The sequence below is a fragment of the Physella acuta genome, unplaced genomic scaffold, assembly GCF_028476545.2.
Source record: "Physella acuta isolate Inbredline_101_S28 unplaced genomic scaffold, ASM2847654v3 ptg000600l, whole genome shotgun sequence".
In the NCBI taxonomy this organism is placed as follows: domain Eukaryota; kingdom Metazoa; phylum Mollusca; class Gastropoda; family Physidae; genus Physella; species Physella acuta.
Window position 1 is genome coordinate 1583932 of NW_026732119.1, and position 24447 is coordinate 1608378.

The following is a 24447-nucleotide window of genomic DNA, read 5'->3' on the forward strand; positions in this document are numbered from 1 at the left end:
GCTTCCACTTCAAGGTGGAGATACGCTCCCACTTCACAGTGAGAATTAGCTCCCACTAAATGCCCCTAACACCCCACGTCACTGAAATTTTCTGACAACCATATCCAGCTCTTGACCTACACGTGTGGCCCAGTCTCTGAGTCCGGCCAATCGCATTTTAAACGATTGTTTTAAATTAAAAAAAACATTTCTATTTTTTACATAGTTCATTATAGGTTTCTACAAAAACATAATGTAATGTTTACGATAATGTGTTAGAGGCGGACTAAGACAGTCATATGTTAGAGAGGCCTACAGAATAGAGTTAAGAGTTAAGTTAAATCTAGGCTTAGTGTAGGTTTTGGTTCTAGCGCTTGGTTGCATTTGTTATTTAACTTTGGTGATAGTTATAATGTTAAGGGAGGGCTTTCGGACAGGCAAAGAGGCAGTGACCTAATCATAAGTTAGGATTTTTACAGCACAATGAAAGAGATGAAACGATGATCTTCTGTTTTTATCGGCGTTGTTTTATACACATGATTATATTGTGATCATACTGTGATATATTATCTGCATAATTATTAAGATAAAGAAATTGTTTACATTTTGTACATTTTCCCTTAAACATAAATCTTAATTCTTCTATACAACACATTAATGTTGCAAATTGATATGCCTGTATTATATTGTTTTCTTTTTGTTACTTCCCATATTATAGTTTAAACAGACAAGGAAAACAACTTTAATCTATGTTATCAAATTAATAAATAAACACATTCCCCAGTTGAAATATAAAAATTATGTAAATCCGTGTTGATTTTGTGATATATTATCTATAAATATTACTAAAAGGTATGTACACATTTTGTCTGCCTTTAAAAGTTTATTGATATAAATAGTACAAATATTCCTAATTAAATTACAAAACTTATAATTATGTAAGATATCTTTGCTTAAATAAAATGAATTCTTTATTTTTGACAATAGGTAATCTGCTGTAGTTGGTCTTTCAAAATATGTATTCAAGATTTCTTGTGTTAACCAAATTACTCGCACGCAGGGGTCGGCAACCTGCGGCTCACGAGTTGCATGCGGTTCTTTTGATGTTAATATGCGGCTCTCTACTTCTATAATAATTATATTCTTTTATTATAGAAACTCAAAGAAAAAAATATACTGTAAAAACTAAAACTAAAAAAAAAAAAAACCAATGAAAATAGGTGGAGTAGAGTGTATATGGACAGTTGACAGCCTAGTGCATTAGGCATTATGCCCAGCCCTACAACTATGCTATGGCCAGCTCTGTAGCAATGGTTCCAAGCTTTCCACTACCGAATTGCACATACAAATGTTAGTGGCTCTTTAAAGTCTGGGAAATTCTGTAGATTGCAGCTTTTAGCTCTTCCGTCTCAAAAGGTTGCCGACCCCTGCTCGCACGAACCAAGCCAGCCTAACCATACAACTATTTGCTAGACACAAACACACGTACACACACGAACATACATGCAATTTTTATAATGTATGTCGCAACAAATGTCTTATAGCTATATATTTTGACAGTAAATTTCCCTTTTCAAACCTGAATGTGCGAATAAAGTAGAGTCAGTCGGTGTCTGAGACTTTGGTATATGTAGCACAACACTATGTATTGCGGCTGTTACTTTCTATATTTTTAGTTGTAGCACTATGTCTAGCCGCTAAAACTTTCCTTTATACAACTTTTATTTCTGGATTTCCTCTCAGAAAATGTGTCCATTCAAGAACAAACTACAAAGCCGTAGCTGTTTGATGTTGAAGTTTTCTGCCCTAGATGGGTTGCTGTCTCCAGCTATCGAGACTCATCTACTTATGGGTTCCACCTAGGGACATTCCGGTTAAGGGGGTAGGCTCCAAAAAAAACAAAAAAAACCCAACTTCTTAATTAAAACCTTTTATGGATTCATGTGTGTATATAATAGTTAGGGTACTTAAAGGAAAAAATGTCCATGCACCAGGGACTCTTTTGAAATTATGGTTGCCTTGACAACGGCGGCCATCTTGAAAAACACATCCTGTTCTGGAGTTCTAAAATTTCACAAAGTAACATATATATCGGCTATATAACAATTTATCGTTCTTGTACTAACACTAATAGAGTTAGCTGGCTAGTTTTTGTAACATAAATCACTATAGAAATATATTTTTTTTTCAAAATTTGATGTGATGGAATTCCATTAAAATGAATGCTATATTCAATGGAATTTCACAAAACAATTTTTTATTGAAAATTTAAAAAAAAAAAAATATTTCAAGCTGTTTTTCGGTTACAAAAACTAGCCAGCTGACTCTATTGATGTGAAGGTCAGGAGATGGATCCGGTTGTCAGAAGCTTTTAGTGACGTCAGATGTTAGGGGCATTGTTTGAGAAGTGGGAGCTTATTCCCACCCTGAAGAAGGAGCTTATGCCCACCGTGAAGTGGGAGCTTATGCCCACCTTGAAGTGGGAGCTTATGCCGCAGTGAAGTGGGAGCTTATGCCGCAGTGAAGTGGGAGCTTATGCCGCAGTGAAGTGGGAGCTTATCCCCACTGTGATCGCACCGGGTGACACCGATAACTGGGGGGGGGGGGGGTAAGACACCAAGATAAATAATTGCAAAATATAAGAGTAAAAATAATTATGTTCAGTTAAATTAATGGTTAATTAGATTAAAAAAACAAACTATTTTAAATATAAATTAATAATTTCTACATGGAGGAGGGGGGATGGCGCCTGCTAAATATAGAAAAAAAGCAATGCTAGATCCAGCTAAACTAATAACTGACAGTAAATTCACATCGTCAAAATTAACTGTGAACACTTTAAAGCTATCAGCATGGGTGGGGGTAAAACCAAATGCAAACTTTAAAAAGTAAAACAAAGTTTAGCTGAGTATTTTTAATAGTGTATGAACGTGTGTATTTCTTCAGGAATGGCTTTATATATTGTGATATATCATGTAAATTAAGATATTTATTATATCCGTGCAATAATTAAATATATGCTGACATCCATATACTGATCCATGAGCCACACATGAAAGATGACTTAGAGATCTCATGAATAGATCAAATAGGAAATGTAGAGGTCCGTGGAATATCATTAATGCGATTGGTCTCCGTTTAGATCCTGAGCGGGGATTAAAGAACAGCGTTGTTGTTAAGTTAAATCTGGGATAAAAGTTGGTTTTGGTTAAATCGCTTTGTTGTTTCGTAATGTATCATTAGCGTTAAAGAAAGGGCAGTAATAATGTTAATGTGATAAGGTTCAATGCTAATATTCGTGTTTTTTACTTTCTCATATATACGTGGTATAGAGAAATTATTGTAATCGTGCAAAAAAAAAATCGAGATTTTTACAAATCTCGACGTTTTACACCTCACTGATACGGAAAAACATAATTTTGCAATCTTGTCCGTATGTCTGTGTGTCTGTGTGTCTGTGTGTCTGTCTGTGTGTAAACACGATTACTCGAATACCGTTACAGCTAGGTTGATGAAATTTCATATATAAGTATTATATCAAAATCGTAGATCCGTATCAACTTTTGAGCGATTTTCGATTACCGGAAGTGGTACTTTTTCTACTTTGAATTTTTCAAAAGCCTATAACTTGAGTACTAATTCAGATTGATAAATGAAATTTCACATGTAAGTAAAAGAACTAATTCTCTACCTTCTATCAAATTTTGAGTAATTTCCGTTGACCGGAAGTACTAATGTACGTTATTTCCGATTTCTCAAAAAACGCATGTAAATTTATAAAGTACTAATATTATTGCGCACTATTACGCACATTTGGTTTTGGTGCTCGCTTGGTGCGCAATTTTTTTTTTTTCTACTAGATTTTATTCTATTTTTAAAAGTTTAAGTAAACAAAAATCATGTCTATATTCCGAGTTGACATCCCACGTAGTGTTATCCTAATATATAAAACGCCATGTGCGCTCTTCTCTCTCTCTCTCTCTCTCTCTCTCTCTCTCTCTCTCTCTGTCTGTCCGCAAAATATTTTCGCCGGAAATCACGTCAGAAACGGCAGCGATATATGGAGAACTTTATACGGACTTTTGTTGAAAATAATATGTTAGATGTTTTAAATGTATAACCACAATTTTATTTAAAGAAGAAAAATAAAAATTAAAGGCTTATTCGAATGTAGAGAAACAGTATTATTTATGCAACCGGAAAAGCATTAATAAATGTGAAAAAGAACGCTTAAAACTGTGACGTCACTATTGCTTATACATTAACCAATGACGTCATCTGCCGTGTTTAGAATAAAAAGAAATGAACTATTTCATTCAAATTTGATATAGATCTACGTACACTATGAAATGTATACAATACAATTTTTCAGGCCTAAACTCATAAAATTTATTTTATGTATTTGGATTCTAGATCTAGAGATTCTAGATTCATCTATTCAAATAATACATTTCTATACTAAAGTATTTCAGGCCTTAATTACTTTATTGAAATCTTTGTTTATCTATGCAATTTGCTAATCTCTATAATATATAAAGCAAAGTTGTCGGGTGCCCGATAGGGCACTTCCCGGCGCCGCAGGCGCTTCGAATTTGGCAGGATCTTGCCTTGGGGCGACAGAACACGGTGGCCGGTTGGCCGAAAAGTCTACGATGATGGGGTCAAAACTGACCTCGACTGACCGGCGCCTTATATGAGCTATAAATCGAAAAAAAATGTCCACGGAGGAACCTCTTCATAACTCCTGAGGTCGTAGACCGACCCTCGGGCGAATTAATTAAGCATTCAAATTCTCAATGTTTTCGAAAGCCTAAGCAAAGCTGGGCAGCATGCCTAGTATTAGAATATTCGAGAAAGTTTAGAGACGATTTAGCCGTATATCTAACTCCTAGTGACTAGTCACACATTTTTTTACACACGCAAAATGCGTACTCACTACATTATCTCTCTTATAAGGCAGACTATAATTTTAATAAGCCAAATACTTAATTAATATGGGATGGTCAACATTTTGTAAATCATTTTTACTATAGACACACTATTAATATTTTGATATTAACATGCAATTTTATGTTTATGATTTTAACACAACAGTCACAACCGTTTCGTACTAAAATAAAAATAAAAGTTATTGAACATAAACTGAGTCGCTTCAAGATCAACACAATCTAGCTATTTTAACATGCAATTAGCTCACCTACACTATTTGAAGAGTAAAATCAACAGTTAGAAACTTCAGTAATTAGTTAAAATTATAAAATATAAAAAAATCTACCAATTAGAGTTTTACATCAATTATTTGAAACAAATATATCTTCTTGCAATGCTCCATTTTTTTGTGTGAATATTTCTTACAGTGTTAATATCACACTTTGCTTTCATATAGTCATGTTTCTACTAATATTAGAATGTACAGCATGTACGTGTAGTATTAGCGTGAATTGTACTACGGCACTGCTGTAGCTGGATAGAGTTAAATATTTTTTTTTGATCAGTTACTTCCCATCTAGATATTTTTAAGTACATGAGGGAAACAATTTTAAACTATTGTATCAGAATTATTTAAAACCGATAACCCAGTTGTAGTAAAACAATGTTGTAAATCCTTGTTCATTTTATTTATTATTATTGTAACACATTTTTTTTTAAAATGTAACAAACTTTCTAGTGCTAATAGTTTGTTACGGGAGCCGGACGTTTTCCCGAAAGACACTTGCCCGAATGCCGTTTGCCCGAAGGCCGATTTCCCGAATGGACACTTGCCCGAATGCGACAAATGCCCGAATGGACACTTGCCCGAATGCGACAAATGCCCGAATGGACACTTGCCCGAATGCGACAAACGCCCGAATGGACACTTGCCCGAATGCGACAAATGCCCGAATGGACACTTGCCCGAATGCGACAAATGCCCGAATGCCACTTGCCCGAAGGCCGTTTGCCCGAAAAATGTTAACATTATATTTTACCAAATAAGCATTCGTAATCGATATAAATTTGAAAAATTGATAAACAAAACACATCTACGCAAAAAGAAAGGAAAATAAAATAATGTTATATATTACCACCCAGACATTTTAAATTAATTTGTATTTGCTATTTAAAAAGTGTAAAACATACTTTCTCTTCCATTTAAGAAGTAAGACAAAAATACCAATTTTATTTATCTCAGGATTTTAAAATGAATTTTGGTTTCTTATTTAAGTAATCGCTTCATTACGTTGTCTAAACACGGTGCATTAAGTGGAGATCAACCATATTTGACTACCTTTAGTTTTTAAATTCGCCGCCTAGACCACGCCTTGTTCTGTTGTGAAATGATCACCCCACAAGTTAAGCATAACAAGATCAGCAAACAAACGCGCCTCTGTTCAATGTTGCGAGACGCCGCGCCGACAACACCGTGTCCTAAGCGCTGTATAACCACCGCAACACGTCGGTTAAACAACGTGTTCAAACATTCATCAAAAGAATGCAAAGACACCGCCGCCAGCATCACCTTCCATTTATTAAAGAATACAGATATTTTTACAGCGATTACTCAGTTTAAAAAAAAAAAAAAATTAAATTTAAACAACTTTGTTTTTATGCTTAGAATTGTGTTTATTATCAAAATTTCAAACTTAAATTGATTAAGAATGTATATTTGGTAATATTTTTTTATTTTCTAATACTAACATATTTCGGGCAAACGGCCTTCGGGCAAGTGGCTTTCGGGCATTTGTCGCATTCGGGCAAGTGTCCATTCGGGCATTTGTCGCATTCGGGCAAGTGTCCATTCGGGCATTTGTCGCATTCGGGCAAGTGTCAATTCGGGCATTTGTCGCATTCGGGCAAGTGTCCATTCGGGCGTTTGTCGCATTCGGGCAAGTGTCCATTCGGGAAATCGGCCTTCGGGCAAACGGCATTCAGGCAAGTGTCTTTCGGGAATTTGTCGTAGACCCGTTTGTTACATCAAGCAAGCCTTTGATATCTAAGCAGTTGGGAGCCAAAATCAACTCAAACAAGGTGCCCTGGTCAACTTTAAGAAATTCTACATCCCAGGAGCAAACATCATCTGTTCTTTTTTCTTTGTTTTCATCATCTTCAGGTGGTGGAGGGTCATCCCGATGGAAGGTACACCATTGAATTACCTTTTTTAATATAGCAGCATTAAAATTAGGTAGTGGAACAGGTTCATCTTCATCCTCATCCATACCCAAATCTTCTAACATGGTTTTAACAGTGACAGATTGTTTAGCAATCTCAACATTTACTTATTTTACAATTGATATTATATTTAAATGCAAAAGTGTAAATAAAAGGTGATTCAATGATAGAAAGGTATTATTTTTTTTTTCTTTTTCAATGTTACATTGTCAGAAAATGTCAATACATGGTTGTTTCTTTTTTTTTTTGGCCTCAGACATGTACTTTACATCGTCAGTTTGCCTTGTCATGTTCGCTTGAGTATTACAGTTTCATCATTGGCTTGTGAGGATTGATACAGATTTACAATCATAATACTTCCCTCTGACTCTCCTTCATTTTAGATGGTTTACATAATACAAAACGCCTAATTACAATTTTGTTTTTAAACGTGAAAATGCAAATGTTTAATTAAATGGTGATTCAATGTGTTGTTTTTATCGGCATGGGGGTTTGAGGGGGTTTGGACTTTTAAGTGTAGTTGAAAGAAATTTGGGAAAAAAAATGTAAATATTATAAGAAACCGGAATATTTTCAGTACAATCAAATTCTTCAAATCAAACATTCTTCATTTTCGAATATATCTATAGCTGTTCTTCCACATGTTTTTTAATCAATTTATTTTAAATGTATTGATGAAATACAAATACATAAATACGATTTTTTTACCAGCCAACAACCTAGATGCTGCGATTTGACGCCAAAGTTGAAAGTTAAAAAAAAATGTTTACTTTTAAAATGTGTATTAAATGCTTTCAATTTTTTAATTTTAAATTATCAGGGGAGATTACACAACTAAGGACTTAAAAGTCTTTTAAAAATATACATGTTTTAGATTATACTCTAAGGAACGTGCATAAAAATGTATGTAATTTTTTATGACGCTAATTAGTTTTAATAATATTTTAAAGTACAAATAATTCCATACCTTAAAAAAAATAAAATTCTGTCTTAAATTAAAAATTAAAAGCCTGTAGTTTTATAAGGTAAAATAAAATTTATAATAGACAAATTTAGACTTAATATAGTTTAGCAACAATTTCTTTAAGAGTATAAGTGGATAGTTCATCCACACACACTATATATAGCAACACCTCAGCAGTTAGATCACACAGCACACATGTTGACGCTTGGCTTGCCTTAAACACAGACACCCTCTCCACGCCTCGTCAGACACATCTACCCCCTCACCCTCTGCCCACATCACCCTCAGACATGATAACCACACATCCCCTTCAACTGTTCCAACGACCCCACCACCCACCCCAACATCAATTATGTATTGAATATTCTACTATGTAAATATGTCGCCACATATATGTTTGATGTCAATTGTTTTAATTGCAAATTAAAAAAAAATAATTGATCTAAAATAGTTCAATTTCCTTTACATCAGATCAAAGTGTATATTCTAGCATATGTCTAGAATATATGGAGCTTAATAAGTCGTAAAATGAATTTTAAGTTTCTCGCTTAAAATTCATAATGCCGTTAGCCAAGAATAAATATTAATTTCGAACTGAATTTAATTATTGTGAACATGATTCCTATTGATACAAAAAACATGGCGGCTTTTTGTTTTTAGGCTTGGCTTCACGAATTAAAAATATCAAGATTACCAAAAATGCAACAATTACAAATAAAATAATATAATCATACGATAATGAAAACTCAAATTAAGCACCGGTAGGCCTAAAATATCAATAACATTATTCTAATATTTTGACTACGCTTAAGATAACTTGTTCCAATTCATAATATAATGTATGCTACTTTAAAAAATAACTTTTTAACGTACTCTCTATTTTTATTTAAGTTAACCTACATCGTGTAGTCTACCATCATTATTGTTTACGGTTTTAAATAAATCAACGATAGCAAAAATAATTTAAATGTTTTTGTTTTATTTACCGATTAAATAAATATATTCAAATGCTGTTTGAATAATACTAGCTGGTAAGTACGAGTACGAGAAGTTAAAGACCTACAACTAGCCTTATTCTGACTCTAGTGTCATGGACATTCAAGTTTAATCAACTAATCATCCCGTAACACGATCAATGTTTGGTGGTGTGTGGGGGGGGGGGGATCATTAAGGGATCAAATGGAGTTATTTTCATATTTTGTCCTGTGATCTATTTTGATTTTTGATGCTTTTAAAAATGTTGTAATGGCCAGCCGAGTCCATTCCTTGAAGTCCTCCATCCATATTCGTCAATGTCTTCCTCACATCCTTTCTCCTGTAACATGAAGGTTTTGATACACGGTTATACACAAATGTATAACACTTTATTCCTGAAACAACGTATTTAACTGGCAAAACACAATTTAAAGAGGTAGTTTTCATTATCCATCGTTAATAATAGCATAACATTTTTTTTTATGTGCAGTTTGAATTTACATAGCATATTTCACTAAAAATAGCTTAGTTTATAACACTCTCAATATTACAAAAATAAATGGCTAAAGACGCACCGTGCATTTTTTTTTTACATGGCACCTAGTAAATACAAGTCGTTGTAATTTTTTTTATCTAAAAGATTTTTGGAAACAGTTTAATCTAATTTGTAGCGGGATATTAGTTTAATTTAAATATTATAATCGTTTATTTACGTGAGTAAAACACTATTTTGAAAATTAAGACGGCTTTTACATACATACTTTTAACATTTGCAAATTAACATTGCACATTCTGAACAAGTTAAAATAAGCGTCTTTAATTTTGTTTTTAATCACCATTTGAAATAGGACATGCCCTACAATAGTTTACCATTCGTGTTGATATACATGCAATATACGTATTGTATTCATTTTGATACACATATACATGTTAATATATTTATTTTTTAATAGAAAAATCATGTATTTGTTTTTTTATATCAATTTAATGTACTTCTATTGTAAATCATTCTAACAAAAAATGTGTCAGCTGTTTCCCTTAATGTTTCAATTACTAAATTGGGAAATAAAATGTATTACTAAATATTTCTATTTTCAGCTTTATAATATGTTCCAAAAGTTTTAAATAATACTATGCCATACATTATTACACGTATTTGCAAACCTACAAGATTACCTTAAAAACACTTCCATTTCAAATTGTATGCTTGTGGACAATAATTGTAACGTGCATGTATCACGCATGTTTGAAGCAAAGCATTATTATAGCCAGCCTCCTTTATTTCCTAACCTCGATTACAGTGTTATATCCAGCAGCTTTTATTTTCCTAACCTAGGTTACCCAGCCGCCTTTATTTCCTAACGAGGGTGATATTACTATGCCCAGCCGCCCATGGGTAGGTACTCATCGAAGCTGAGTGGACTCAACTCTGACTCGAACCAGGATTCGAACTCGAGACTAGTGCACTAACGCTTGACCACGCCATCCCCGTACACATTCGGATAAAATAAAAATAGAATAGTAAAATAGACGATACAATACGATATGATTAGGATAATCTATGCATTATGATAGTATTGGAATTTTAAAATGTGAAGTGTTTTATTTTTTTACCCACACTCTATCTAGTTTATATCCCGATGTAGATCTCCAATAACCACTTCAAATATTTTATACAACACACCAGCTAATCACTTCAAATATGGTATACAACACAACAGCTAATCGCTTCAAATGTTTTATACAACACAACAGCTAAACACTTCAAATATTTTATACAACACAACAGCTAACAACTACATGCAGATTTAAAGTTGTCACTGTTCTATTGTATTTCCTAAGGTCGATATTTGGTAACACCCGTCTGACATCGGAATAAATGCACTTTTTAAAAGATATTTAATATCTACAACTTAGAACATTTTAACGAAATTTTCCACATGGAAGAGATATTGTTTAAACCGATATTTACATACAAAAAATGTAAAATTAAATACCGCATAAAAACGTGTTTTGTTAATTCAGGATTTAAACGCACGACTTAACGCAACCGACAGTAAAGTAAATAAAGAAACTGAAATTACCTTTTAAAACCTGACCTACATGATGCAGATGATGTAGAGTTTACCTGTTCGTATGCCGTCAGCATTGACAATAGAGTTTGTTAAGCTGTAAGCCTTATCGCCTTTACTTTCCCTACCGTTAGATACCCGGTGTAAACTCAGGGGCATCTTTTGGACCCGAGTGTTCTACCATTTGACAAGGCCAACACATCAATATTAAAGTAACTACATTTGTTTTTTGGTTATGAAAGTATACTAAACTTTAAAAAAAAATCAAATTGCTTATCCGTTGCGAAAGATAATCAGAAGATAAAACAGTGCATACAATATCTTTTGGCGATGTTTTAAAATTTAATTCAGTAAATGCAATAATCTTGTGTATAACATCATCTATAACATAAACTATATAACACACGTCATGATATTTGTCGGATATGGTATATGTGGTGTAGTATTGTACATAGTTTCTTCACCTGTCACATATACATGGTTGTTGAGAATATACAATAGGAAGTGAAGAGCCCTCACACCACAACATAATATTATAGCAAATACACGCCCATTCTAAACCAATACAAATCATAACACACGACAACGGCGCAGACTTGGACAAAAATCAGGCACGCTTCACTGATTACTGCCATTAGCTATTTATAAAGACGAAACCAACAACGAAACCCAAGACAAATATCTAAAATTCACAACAAAATTAAAAGACGAAGATCAAGACCAAATAAGCGAGACTTAGGTAAAACAATCGATGGCTTGAAATAAATAAAAGCATCTAGACAAGACGGACTAACTAACGAATTTCGTCAAACTTTTAGAGATTGATACTCTATAGCTACTGAGCGTGGCACTAAAAGATATAAGCCTACATTAAAGACAATAGGGTAATCGCGACATATTTCAGCAGAGCCTACACCACACTTATACCAAAACCCAACACAGACAAATCAAACAACACAAAAGACATAAATTATAGACCCATATCCAAACTAAAGAGCGACTTTATTATAAACTTAAATAAAACAAACAGAAGTCAGTAAAGTAGATTCTTACATTAAAATTATAACAGAGACCAATAATACAGCTTGACATAAAGAAATAACCAAAATACACCCATTTAAACCAAATTATTGCTTTTTTTTACAATAAAAGATTAATATATTCGTAAACGTTTTTTAAATAATTGTGTTTGTTATTTTCCGTTTAAATCATGTAATGCATTGTGTACACATAATAAACAGGTGGATTGTTATACGTAATACATATTTAATAATATTGTTATATATATGTATACATTTATTTATTTATTGTATATATATATATATATATATATATATATATATATATATATATATATATATATATATATATATATATATATATATATATATATATATTATAATCTAAAATTTGTAACATTATCTAGCTTACATTTTAATTTTAATGTTTATCAAAATAAAAATAGATAGTATTGAATATAAAGTAATCACTTCCCATCTGTCTATTTTATTTAATCAAGGGGAAATAAGTTGCTAAAATTTTCTAAAAATCTGATACAAAAATCGATCGTTAAATATGTATAGGAGTTAACTAAATACTTTTTCACTTACATTATGTAACTACTGATATAATGAGTTTAAAGATTGTAAAATATTGATAATTAAGGTTTAAATATTTTAACACTAATCTAAAATTAATACAAAAATAATATACATTATATATATTACAAATATTATTAACAGATTTTAATAATCAATGCTCGCTACTTCGTAAACACTTTCGTTCCTTATGTATATCTGCTATACATATCTGATTGTATAAGCAGCTTGTGCGGTTTCGCCGCCTGGCAGGACTCGGCTCGAAAAAAAGAAAAAAAGAAGAGAAAGAAAAAATATACATATCTGATTATGTAAATTCCTTTTAAGAACAATATATTTGTTTTGTAAATAATATAATTATAAGAAATCAAATTAGGCATATAAAGAAAATTGAGAAATGAGGAAAATGTGAAAATGTAACATGGTCTAAAAGAATAGGAAGAAACCTAAATAAAAGAGACAACTCTGGTGTCATGCTTGGTTCTTGATGTATTCGTTTGTTTTTCTTTTCACTTAGAAAAATAGGGATATGTTGAGACTTCAAGGATCAAAACGGTTAGGAAATGTAATTTTTTTTTTTATTTCTGCTTAACTACGTGGTTGTCAAAGTTTTTAGAGAGAGAGAGAGTATTGTAAGCCCAAATAGGTGCATAAAGGGAAAATAACATTGTACTATATAGGTAAAAATAAAGGGAGACAGTAATGGCTTCCTGTCTGACTCAGCAATTACTCGCTGGCTTCCCTTTGGTGACATAACGGCTGGAGTAAATACATATTCAATATAATTAACACGTTTTTAAAACGTTTTTCTTAACTCAGCTTCGCGTTTGTTTGTTTGGATGTTTGTTGTTAAAATTGACATCGAAAATTAGCCCACTTCTGATTGCTCTACAGACCTGAAATTTGGCATGCATGCTACTTTCGCCTAACAATTTCAGATGCAATCATAAAAACTAGCAATTAGTGACCGTAATTAGCTTAATTTAATTACGCCCCAAGGACCATAAAATTGAGGACATGATTTCTAAAGATACCGACAAGACTTGAAGCCTATTGACACAGTTACTTCTGCCCAAATCGATGTGAGCGCGCTGGCCGTGATCGTATAGTGGTTAGTACTTCGCGTTGTGGCCGCGACAACCCAGGTTCGAATCCTGGTCGCTCAAGATTTTTAGTCCGTGTATTTATAAACACTTTTTTAAAAACCACGTTTTTCATGTGTAGCAACGGACTAAAAAGGAGAACGGACACGGTAACACATTGTTAACGGTGACACGGTTGGTACGCTGGGCATGCTAAAATACACATAAACACGTTTTTCCTTAACTCAGCTTCGCGTTTATTTGTTTGTTTATGGGAGATTTGATCACGTGATTCGTGAGTAGATCTCCACGCCAGCAACGTAAATTACACCCTTTCTCTGTTTAAAGCGTATCGGTCGCTCAAGATTTTTTTAGTCCGTGTATTTAAAAACACTTAGTCAAGTCATACTTAATCAAGTGATTAGATAAAGTAGAAAATAAACTATATAAAAAACTTTTTAAAAACCACGTTTTTCATGTGTAGCAACGGACTAAAAAGGAGAAAATAAAATACTTAAAAAAAACTTTTTAAAAAACCACGTTTTTCTTGTGGACTAAAAAGTAGAAAATAACTATTTACATACATTTGATGACAAAAAACGTGGGTCGGGCAGATGGGTCGGGAAATTTGATGGTGAACGTACCCACGTTTTTTGTCATCAAATGTATGTAAATAGTTATTTTCTACTTTTTAGTCCACAAGAAAAACGTGGTTTTTTAAAAAGTTTTTTTTAAGTATTTTATTATTAACTCAGCTTCGCGTGGATGTGTTTGTTGTTAAAATTGACATCGAAAATTAGCCCACTTCTGATTGCTCTATAGATCTGAAATTTGGCATGCAGGTTACTTTCGCCTAACAATTTCAGATGCAATCATAAAAACTAGCAATTAGAGACCGTAATTAGCTTAATTTAATTACGCCCAAACGACCATAAAATTGAGGACATGATTTCTAAAGATACCGACAAGACTGGAGGTTTGTTGACACAGTTACTTCGGCCCCAATCGATGTGAGCGCGCTGGCCGTGATCGTATAGTGGTTAGTACTTCGCGTTGTGGCCGCGACAACCCAGGTTCGAATCCTGGTCGCTCAAGATTTTTTTAGTCCGTGTATTTATAAACACTTAGTCAATTCATACTTAATCAAGTCATTAGATAAAGTAGAAAATAAACTATATAAAAAACTTTTTTAAAAACCACGTTTTTCATGTGTAGCAACGGACTAAAAAGGAGAAAATAAAATACTTTAAAAAAACTTTTTAAAAAACCACGTTTTTCTTGTGGACTAAAAAGTAGAAAATAACTATTTACATACATTTGATGACAAAAAACGTGGGTCGGGCAGATGGGTCGGGAAATTTGATGGTGAACGTACCCACGTTTTTTGTCATCAAATGTATGTAAATAGTTATTTTCTACTTTTTAGTCCACAAGAAAAACGTGGTTTTTTAAAAAGTTTTTTTAAAGTATTTTATTTTTTGTTTTATGTTTTAATAAATCTACAGGAATTAGATTAGGGGGAGGGGATTATTTAAAGTTCAGCTTCTTACAACATTATATATGACGAAAGTAAATTAAAACACTTAGCTTCCTCCCTGGTGTTGTATTAAAATGGGTATGATACATACAATAGTGTAGCAGTATTTTTTGTAGTGCCATAACGAAGGGGGAGGAGGGGCACCTGTGGTTGTTTGACGGCTTGGTATGGCTGGACGTTATACTGTTGTGATGGACGTTATACTGTTGTGATGGACGTTATACTGTTGTGATGGACGTTATACTGTTGTGATGGACGTTATACTGTTGTGATGGACGTTATACTGTTGTGATGGACGTTATACTGTTGTGATGGACGTTATACTGTTGTGATGGACGTTATACTGTTGTGATCCTTGTGGTATTGCTGGACGTTATACTGTTGTGATGGACGTTATACTGTTGTGATGGACGTTATACTGTTGTAATGGACGTTATACTGTTGTGATGGACGTTATACTGTTGTGATGGACGTTATACTGTTGTGATGGACGTTATACTGTATGGCTGGACGTTATACTGTTGTGATGGACGTTATACTGTTGTGATGGACGTTATACTGTTGTGATGGACGTTATACTGTTGTGATGGACGTTATACTGTTGTGATGGACGTTATACTGTTGTGATGGACGTTATACTGTTGTGATGGACGTTATACTGTTGTGATGGACGTTATACTGTTGTGATGGACGTTATACTGTTGTGATGGACGTTATACTGTTGTGATATACGTTATACTGTTGTGATGGACGTTTTACTGTTGTGATGCTTGTGATGTTGCGTTTATTGCTTTGTTATTGCAGATAAAACAGGGGATTCTACTTGTGCTCGTGTGGAATGTGTACATTTGTTGTTTCCTTTTTACCAGAAAAAAGACGACTCTTGTAGGTAGTATGTAAAAATGAATGGGGTCATTGACATTTCTTAATAAGTGTTGTACATTATTCTTATCGTTCCGCCCTCCTAAATTACACGCCCTATTTCAGGAAATCCCCAACCCCTAAGCTGAACGAGACCAATATCTTATACAGATATCCTATCCGCGTTTTCACACAATATGACCCCATCAAATCGACCCCTTGCAAAACGACCAAGTCAAAATAGGTACGTCAAAAGGGCCCCGACTTATTGACTCCATCGGCACCCGTCATATGGACTCGCGACATATAGGCTCCCGACAAATAGGTTCAGGACATATTGGCTCCCACCGTATAGGCTCCCAACAAATAGGCTCCTGAAATATTTGCTCCAGACACAATGCATATTGGTCTTCGATAATGATTTGCATGACGTGGTACATTTTAGTACATTTATTAAATAAATATAAAGAGTCTGTGACCTAATTATAAGTTAGGATTTTTACAGCACAATGTAAGAGATGAAACGCTAATCTTCTGTTTTTATCAGCGTTTTTTTATACACATGAATATATTGTGATCATACTGTGGTATATCATCTGAATAATTATTAAGATAAATAAATTGTTTACATTTTGTACATTTAATTAGTGTGATTACTATTTTTAACAAGTTGGAAAACTCACATTCTTTCAAATATGCAGCTTCTTTATTTTTAGGAAATTAGGTCTACCTTCAATAAAGTAAAATGATTTTTTTTCTCGTAAACATAAATCTTAATTCTTCTATACAACACAGCAATGTTGCACTTGATAAATGTGTATTATATTGGTTTATTTGTATTACTTCCCATATTATAGTTTTAACAAGTAAGGGAAACAACTTTAAATAATGTTATCAAATTAATAATAAAACCAATACCCCAGTTGAAATATAAAACTTAAGTAAATCCTTTTTGATTTTGTTTTGTTTTCCATGAGTAATAAATAATGTTATGTACAAATTTGGTCATTATTTAAAAATGTATTGACACAAATAGATAATATATTCTTAATTAAATTACGAATGCCATAACTATGCAAGATAGCATCTTATTTATAAAATTAATTCCTTAATTTTTAATTAATCCGTTATGCCACCAATGTCTTCTCATAAAATATATAAAAGATTTCTTTTTTTGGGTTAACCAAATTACTCGCACGCAGGGTCTGTAACCTGCGGTTTGCGAGCTATTCTTTTGATGTCAATATGCGGCTCTCTAGTTCAAAAATTTAATATTCATTTATTATAGAAACTCAAAAACAAATTATAATGGAAAAACAAAAACTTTAAACAAAAAAAAAAAACAATGCGAATATGTGGAGTAGAGTGTATATGGGCAGTTGACGGCCTAGGGCATTAGGTATTAACCAAATTACTCGCACGCAGGGGTCGGCAACCTGCGGCTCGCGAGTTGCATGCGGTTCTTTTGATGTCAATATGCGGCTCTCTACTTCTATAATAATTACATTCTTTTATTATAGAAACTCAAAAAAATTATATTGATAAAACAAAAACTTTACAATGAGAATAGGTGGAGTAGAGTGTATAGGTGATGTTGACAGCCTAGGACATTAGACATTAGGCCCAGCCCCACAACTATGCTGTGGCCAGATCTGTAGCAATGGTTCCAAGCTTTCCACTACCGAAGTGCACATACAAATGTTAGTGGCTCTTTAAAGTCTGGGAAATTTTGTAGATTGTAACTGTAGGCTCTTCCATCTCAAAAGGTTGCCGACCCCTGCTCGCACGAACCAAGCCAGCCTAACCATACTACTAATTGCTAGACACAAACACACGTACACACACGACCATACATGCAGTATGTATAGTGTTTGTCGCAACATATGTTTTATAGAGATACATTGGGACAATAAAGTTCCTTTTACGAACCTGAATGTGCGAATGAAGTAGAGTCAACCTGAATCTGAGACTTAGTTACATGAAGCACATCACTATGTATATCGGCTTTTACTTTCTCTATGGTTGGTTAAAGCACTATGTATAGCGGCTAAAACTTTCCTTTATTTCTTGATTTCCTCCACAGAAAATGTGAATGATGCAATGGTATTATTCTTTTATGATCGGTGTTGTTCAATAAACAGGAAATATTGTGACCATACTGTAATATTTTTGACCAAATTATAGGGACGATGGGTTTTTATATATATAATGATTACTATTTTATCCCGATAGGCTTCAGTGATTTGTTAAAGTTATAAGTTATAAAATAAATTTAAATATACATATATATATATATATATATATATATATATATATATATATATATATATATATATATATATATATGGGAGCCGGACGTTTTCCCGAAAGACACTTGCCCGAATGCCGTTTGCCCGAAGGCCGATTTCCCGAATGGACACTTGCCCGAATGCGACAAACGCCCGAATGGACACTTGCCCGAATGCGACAAACGCCCGAATGGACACTTGCCCGAATGCGACAAATGCCCGAATGGACACTTGCCCGAATGCGACAAATGCCCGAATGGACACTTGCCCGAATGGGACAAATGCCCGAATGGACACTTGCCCGAATGCGACAAATGCCCGAATGCCACTTGCCCGAAGGCCGTTTGCCCGAAAAATGTTAATATTAGATAATAAATAATATTTCCAAATAGACATTCTTTAATCAATTTAAGTTTGAAATTTTGATTATAAACACAATTCTAAGCATAAAACAAAGTTGTTTATATTTTTAAATTTAGCTTTTTTTTTCAAAACTGTGAAAGTGCAGTAAGAAACACTTTATTCTTTAATAAATATAAGGTGATGTTGGCGGCGTTGTCGGCGTTGTCTTTACATTCTTTTGATGTAAGTTTTGAACACCTTGTTAAGCTGACGTGTTGCGGTGGTTATATAGCTTTTATGACACGGCGTAGGCGGCGCGGGTCTCGCAACATTGAACAGAGGCGCGTTTGTTTATCTTGTTATGCTTAACAAAAGAATGAGGCGATGTCTAGGTGGCGAATTTAAAAACTAAACGTAGTCAAATATGTTTGATCCCCATTTAATGCAGCTTGTTAAGACAATGCGTAGAAGCGATTAATTAATAAAGAAAGCGAAACTCATTTTAAAATCCGGAGATGAATGAAAATTGTATTTTTGTCTAATTTCATATATGGAAGAGAAAGTATGTTTTTACACTTTTTAAATATAAAATACAAATTAATTTAAAATGTCTGCGTGGTAATATATAATATTATTTTTTTCACTTTCTGTTTGCGTAGATGTGTTTTGTTTACCAACATTTTAAATTTAAATTGATTACAAATGATTATTTAGTAATATATAATGTTAACATTTTTCGGGCAAACGGCCTTCGGGCAAGTGGCATTCGGGCATTTGTCGCATTCGGGCAAGTGTCCATTCGGGCATATATATATATATATATATATATATATATATATATATATATATATATATATATATATATATATATATATGTATATATATATATATATATATATATATATATATATATATATATATATATATAGTAATACATAGTATTTAGCTGTTTTCCTAGAAATGTAATAAAATAGACATGTGTAGTATGCTCGCTGATCTTAAAATACAAGGTTTTACTTTGGTCGCTCGTCTTTAAATTATTTTAAAAATAAACAAGGGGGGCGGGTGATTTTGGAGAATACGGAAGTTGTCTTGTGAGCTTGAGGTATATCACCCAAGGGAAACAAACGAGTAATTGACCAAAAAAAGAGGACACCAGAGTTTCCTCGCTTTTAAAAATGTATATTTCCTCTTATTTTAATTTTGTTCGTATATTATAAACAAATAGGTAATAACATACCCATGTTCCCTCCACACGCCACTCTTATTACAAACTTTTGCAAGCATCTTTGTGAACCAACTAACAACATCACCAGGCAGGCACTAGATTGGCACATCTCTGGTGCTACCTCAGCATCGCGAGTATCAAAATAATAACTAACGATAACCAAAGCAATGCAAGTCTTGCCGTTATAGTATGCAACATTTGCTAAACATTTATAAACATTTATAGATTTATAAATAAACATTTGCTAAGTTCATTCCTAAGTACACATTGCGGGGTCTGGCGGCATTGTAGTTCCGCCTCTGCTGTGATTACACGCCAACATGAAAAGTTAATTTAACAATTTTTGTGTCTTTTTTTTAAAACGCATTAAAGTATATTCCATTTCTAAATTTTAAATTACCAGGGGAGATTACACAATTAAGTTATTAAAGTCTTGTAAATACCAATTGTTTTATTTGTTTTACAAACATTTTTGCAGACAACATTTCTATAGACTTATTTTAATAAACAAAAAAAAACATGTGTTATGAAATTGTTTCTACAATATATATCTTTTATTTAAAAAAGTAACAATTTTACATTCAGTTTAATTATAAAACCAATGACTTTAAAACAACTTAAGCTGAAATAATATGAAAAATAAATTTTTTTATATGTTCATGACAGTTCTAAGATTAACTGAAAATTATTTTCTCACATTGATTTCAGCTACTTTATTCGTTTGATATCTATTTCGTTTATCTAATGCTTTCCGAAATCTGTAACGGGCAGCCGAATACATTTCTTGTATTGCTCCATCCAAACGCCTTCCTTCTATACCCCCATTGTCACGAGCCCAGATTTATGATATTTGATAGACCGTTGGGGTCAACCGTGTATGACGTCCACAAGGGTGTGGGGGGGAGTTAGGGTGGGGGGGGGGTGGTTCGAATACAGTAGACACTTGTGGACGAGTATGGACGGACGGACGAGGGGAGGGGGTTGGGGCTTAAGGTCATTCTGGCCGTCCACATGTTGGACCGCAGCTAAAAAACACACTGCGTTTCAAATTAATGTATAAACATTTAAAATAAATAAAACATGTGTTTAAGAGGCAACTAGATCCAGGCCCTAATAGATTCCTAATCACAGAAACCTAAATAATTTTTTATCAAATTCTAAGACGACGTAGACGTAGTCTATTTTAAATTAATAAACTAAAAATAATCATATTATAAAACATAAAAGAAAAAGAAACAGCGCATGTACTTTTAAGAGGGTTCGACCCCATAACATTTAAGTTTTCCCAGCCCCCCCCCCCCCCCCCACTCAACGCCCCCCCCCCCCCCTTTTTTCGAGAAAAAAGTCTGGAAATAAAACTGACTCGATTATTATTGTTACAACTGGGGTTGAAAGTGGAGATTAGCTCCCCAGTCCGAATAACATATTTTAAAGCTTTATTTCTTGAAAAAAACATACAAACTATACCACTCCCGCAAGGCTATTTTGCTAAAAGGGACACACACCAACACAACGTTACAAAATATTTTTTTTCCTGTTCAATTACCGTAAACGACAACAACCTTACAGGGGATGTGGTGTGGTCGGGGGTGGATAACATGTCGGTATCACTTAATAATGTGTAAGCAAAGTTGAACTACGTCCAGTTTGGGTTATATCAATGTTATTGATTGCATATTTGAATGACAAAAACGTTTTAATAACAAGCTTTTATGAAATAATGCACTAAAAAGTAGAAAATAAATTATAGACTACTATTTAAATAACTATAAAGAAAAGCGTGGGTCACTTTAGTATCTATTGGATACCTTTACTAATGTTAAGGAAGACACCCACGCTTTTCTTTACAGTTATTTAAATAGTAGTCTATAATTTATTTTCTACTTTTTAGCGCATTATTACATAAAAGCTTGTTATTAAAACGTTTTTTATAAAAAAAAAAAATCAGTACTTTACATGTTTTATTTACAATAGAGTTACATGACTAAAAACCATTGCGCGCCTACTAAACGTGATGGCGAAGCTATTGAACGTGATGGCGCAGCTATTGAACGTGATGACGCGTATGGTGTAGTTGGATAGTCATGCCTACTAATTCGGTCCAAATTTTAATTAATTCATAAAAAATAATTAGGCATCCAATTAAGTCAAATTTAATTTCAGATTGCATTGTCTTTATGTCTTGACCCACGTGCCAGCCGTGAATCGTATCGGTCAAGTAGAAGTGTCCGAATTTTCTCTCCGGCGTTTCGATCTAGACTGACGACAGAGGAAGTGAGTTAAATAAAAGCTTGTAAAATTAAAGAGTGAGATCACCCGTAAAGTTTTTTTTTTTTTTTTTTTTTTTGCAATGCACAATTTTTATTTAAAATTTGGATTTGTTTCATTTCAGAATAAATTAAGATTTAACTTTTGACTAATTAGAAAAAAAAAAAAATGTCGAGGAAATGAAGATATTCGTTAAATAATTCCCTGAGCAACTGTTTTGTTGTCTTTATGTACACAAAGAAAGACGAGTACTTACAAGAATACAACTTAATAAATACACACACACGTACAAGCGCACAAACGCACAAATGCACACACACTCACGCACACGCACACTAACGCAGACACACAAATATACACATATGCGCACATGCACAAACATCTTAGAGTAAGTTTTTATGCAGTGTATGCTACTTTTTATTTTGTTTAAATCTTTAAACCGCTGCTGTTTGTACCTTGAAAAAAAAAACCATAGAATATTATGTTTATGATTGTAACACAACAGTTACAAACTTGTCGTACTAAAAAAACAAAAAAAAGTTATCGTACATTAACTGAAATGCTTTAAAATCTAGCTATTTTAACATGAAATTAGCTCAACTACACTATTTGAAGAGTAGAAACAACAGTTAAACACTCCCTTGATTAGTTAAAGTTATAACATTAAAAAAAAATCTACTAATTATAGTTTTACATCAATACATTGAAACAAATACATCTTCTTTCAATGCCCCATCCTTTTCTTGTGAGTAGTTCTTATATTGTAAATAACACACTTTGCTTTCATATAGTCATGTTGTACTAATATTAGAATGTACAGCATGTACGTATAGTATTAGCGTGAGTTGTACTACGGCAATGCTGTAACTGGATAGAGTTAAATATTTTTTTTAGTTACTTCCCACCTAAATATTTTTAAAAAATATGGGAAACCATTTTGAACTATTATACCAAAATTATATAAAACCGATACCCCAGTTGTAGTAAAACAATTGTGTAAATCCTTATTCATTTTATTTCTTATTATTGTAACACAATAATATTTAAAATGTAACAAACTTTCTAGTGCTAATAGTTTATTACATTAAGCAAGCCTTTGATATCTAAGAAGTTGTAAGCCATAATCAACTCAAACAAGGTGCACTGGTCAACTTTAAGAAATTCTGTATCCCAGGAGCAAACATCAACGGTTCTTTTTTCTTTGTTTTCATCATCTTCAGGTGGTGGAGGGTCATCCCGATGGAAGGTACACCATTGAATTACCTTCTTTAATATAGCAGCATTAACATTATTTAGTGGAACAGGTTCATCTTCATCCTCATCCATTCCCAAATCTTCTAACATGTTTTTAACAGTGACAGATTGTTTAACAATCTCAACATTTATTTATTTTACAATTGATATTATATTCAAATGAAAAAGTGTAAACAAAGGGTTTTCAATGATAGAAGGGTGTTTTTTTCTTTCTTTTTCAATGTAACATTGTCAGAAAATGTCCCTACTTTTTTTTTTACCTCAGACATGTAATTTACAGCGTCAGTTTGCCTTGTCATGTTCGCTTGATTATTACAGTTTTCATCATCGGCTTGTGAGGACTGATACAGATTTACAATCATAATACTTCCTCCTGACTCTTTTCCATTTTAGATGGTTTACATAATACAAAACGCCTAATTACAGTTTTGTTTTTAAACATAAAAATACAAATGTGTAATTAAATGGTGATTCAATGGATTGTTTTCATCGGCATGGTAGTTTGAGGGGGTTTTGGGCTTTTAAGTGTAGACGAAAGAAATTTGGGATAAATAAAAACATTGTAAATATTATAAGAAGTCGGAATATTTTCAGTACAATCAAATACTTCAAATTAAACATTCTTCACTTTCAAACATATCTATAGCTGTTCTTTCACATGTTTTTAATCAATTTATTTTAAATGTATTGATGATATACAAATACATAAATACGATTATTTTACTAGCCAACAACCTAGATGCTGCGATTTTAAAAAAAAATGTTTACTTTTAAAATGTGTATTAAATGATTTCAATTTGTAAATTTTAAATTACCAGGGGAGGCTACACAACTAAGTACTTAAAAGTAT

The 24447-nt window shown here is 33.1% G+C and overlaps 1 protein-coding gene across 1 annotated transcript; it reads right to left on the minus strand.

Annotated features, from left to right (window-relative positions):
- Positions 1-23411: 23411 nt before the first annotated feature.
- On the minus strand, positions 23412-23723 carry LOC131947603 (S-phase kinase-associated protein 1-like). The gene has a single exon (XM_059308840.1). The coding sequence runs from the start codon at positions 23685-23687 to the stop codon at positions 23412-23414; it is 276 nt and encodes a 91-aa protein (XP_059164823.1). The 5' UTR covers positions 23688-23723.
- Between the last annotated feature and the right edge of the window lie 724 nt (positions 23724-24447).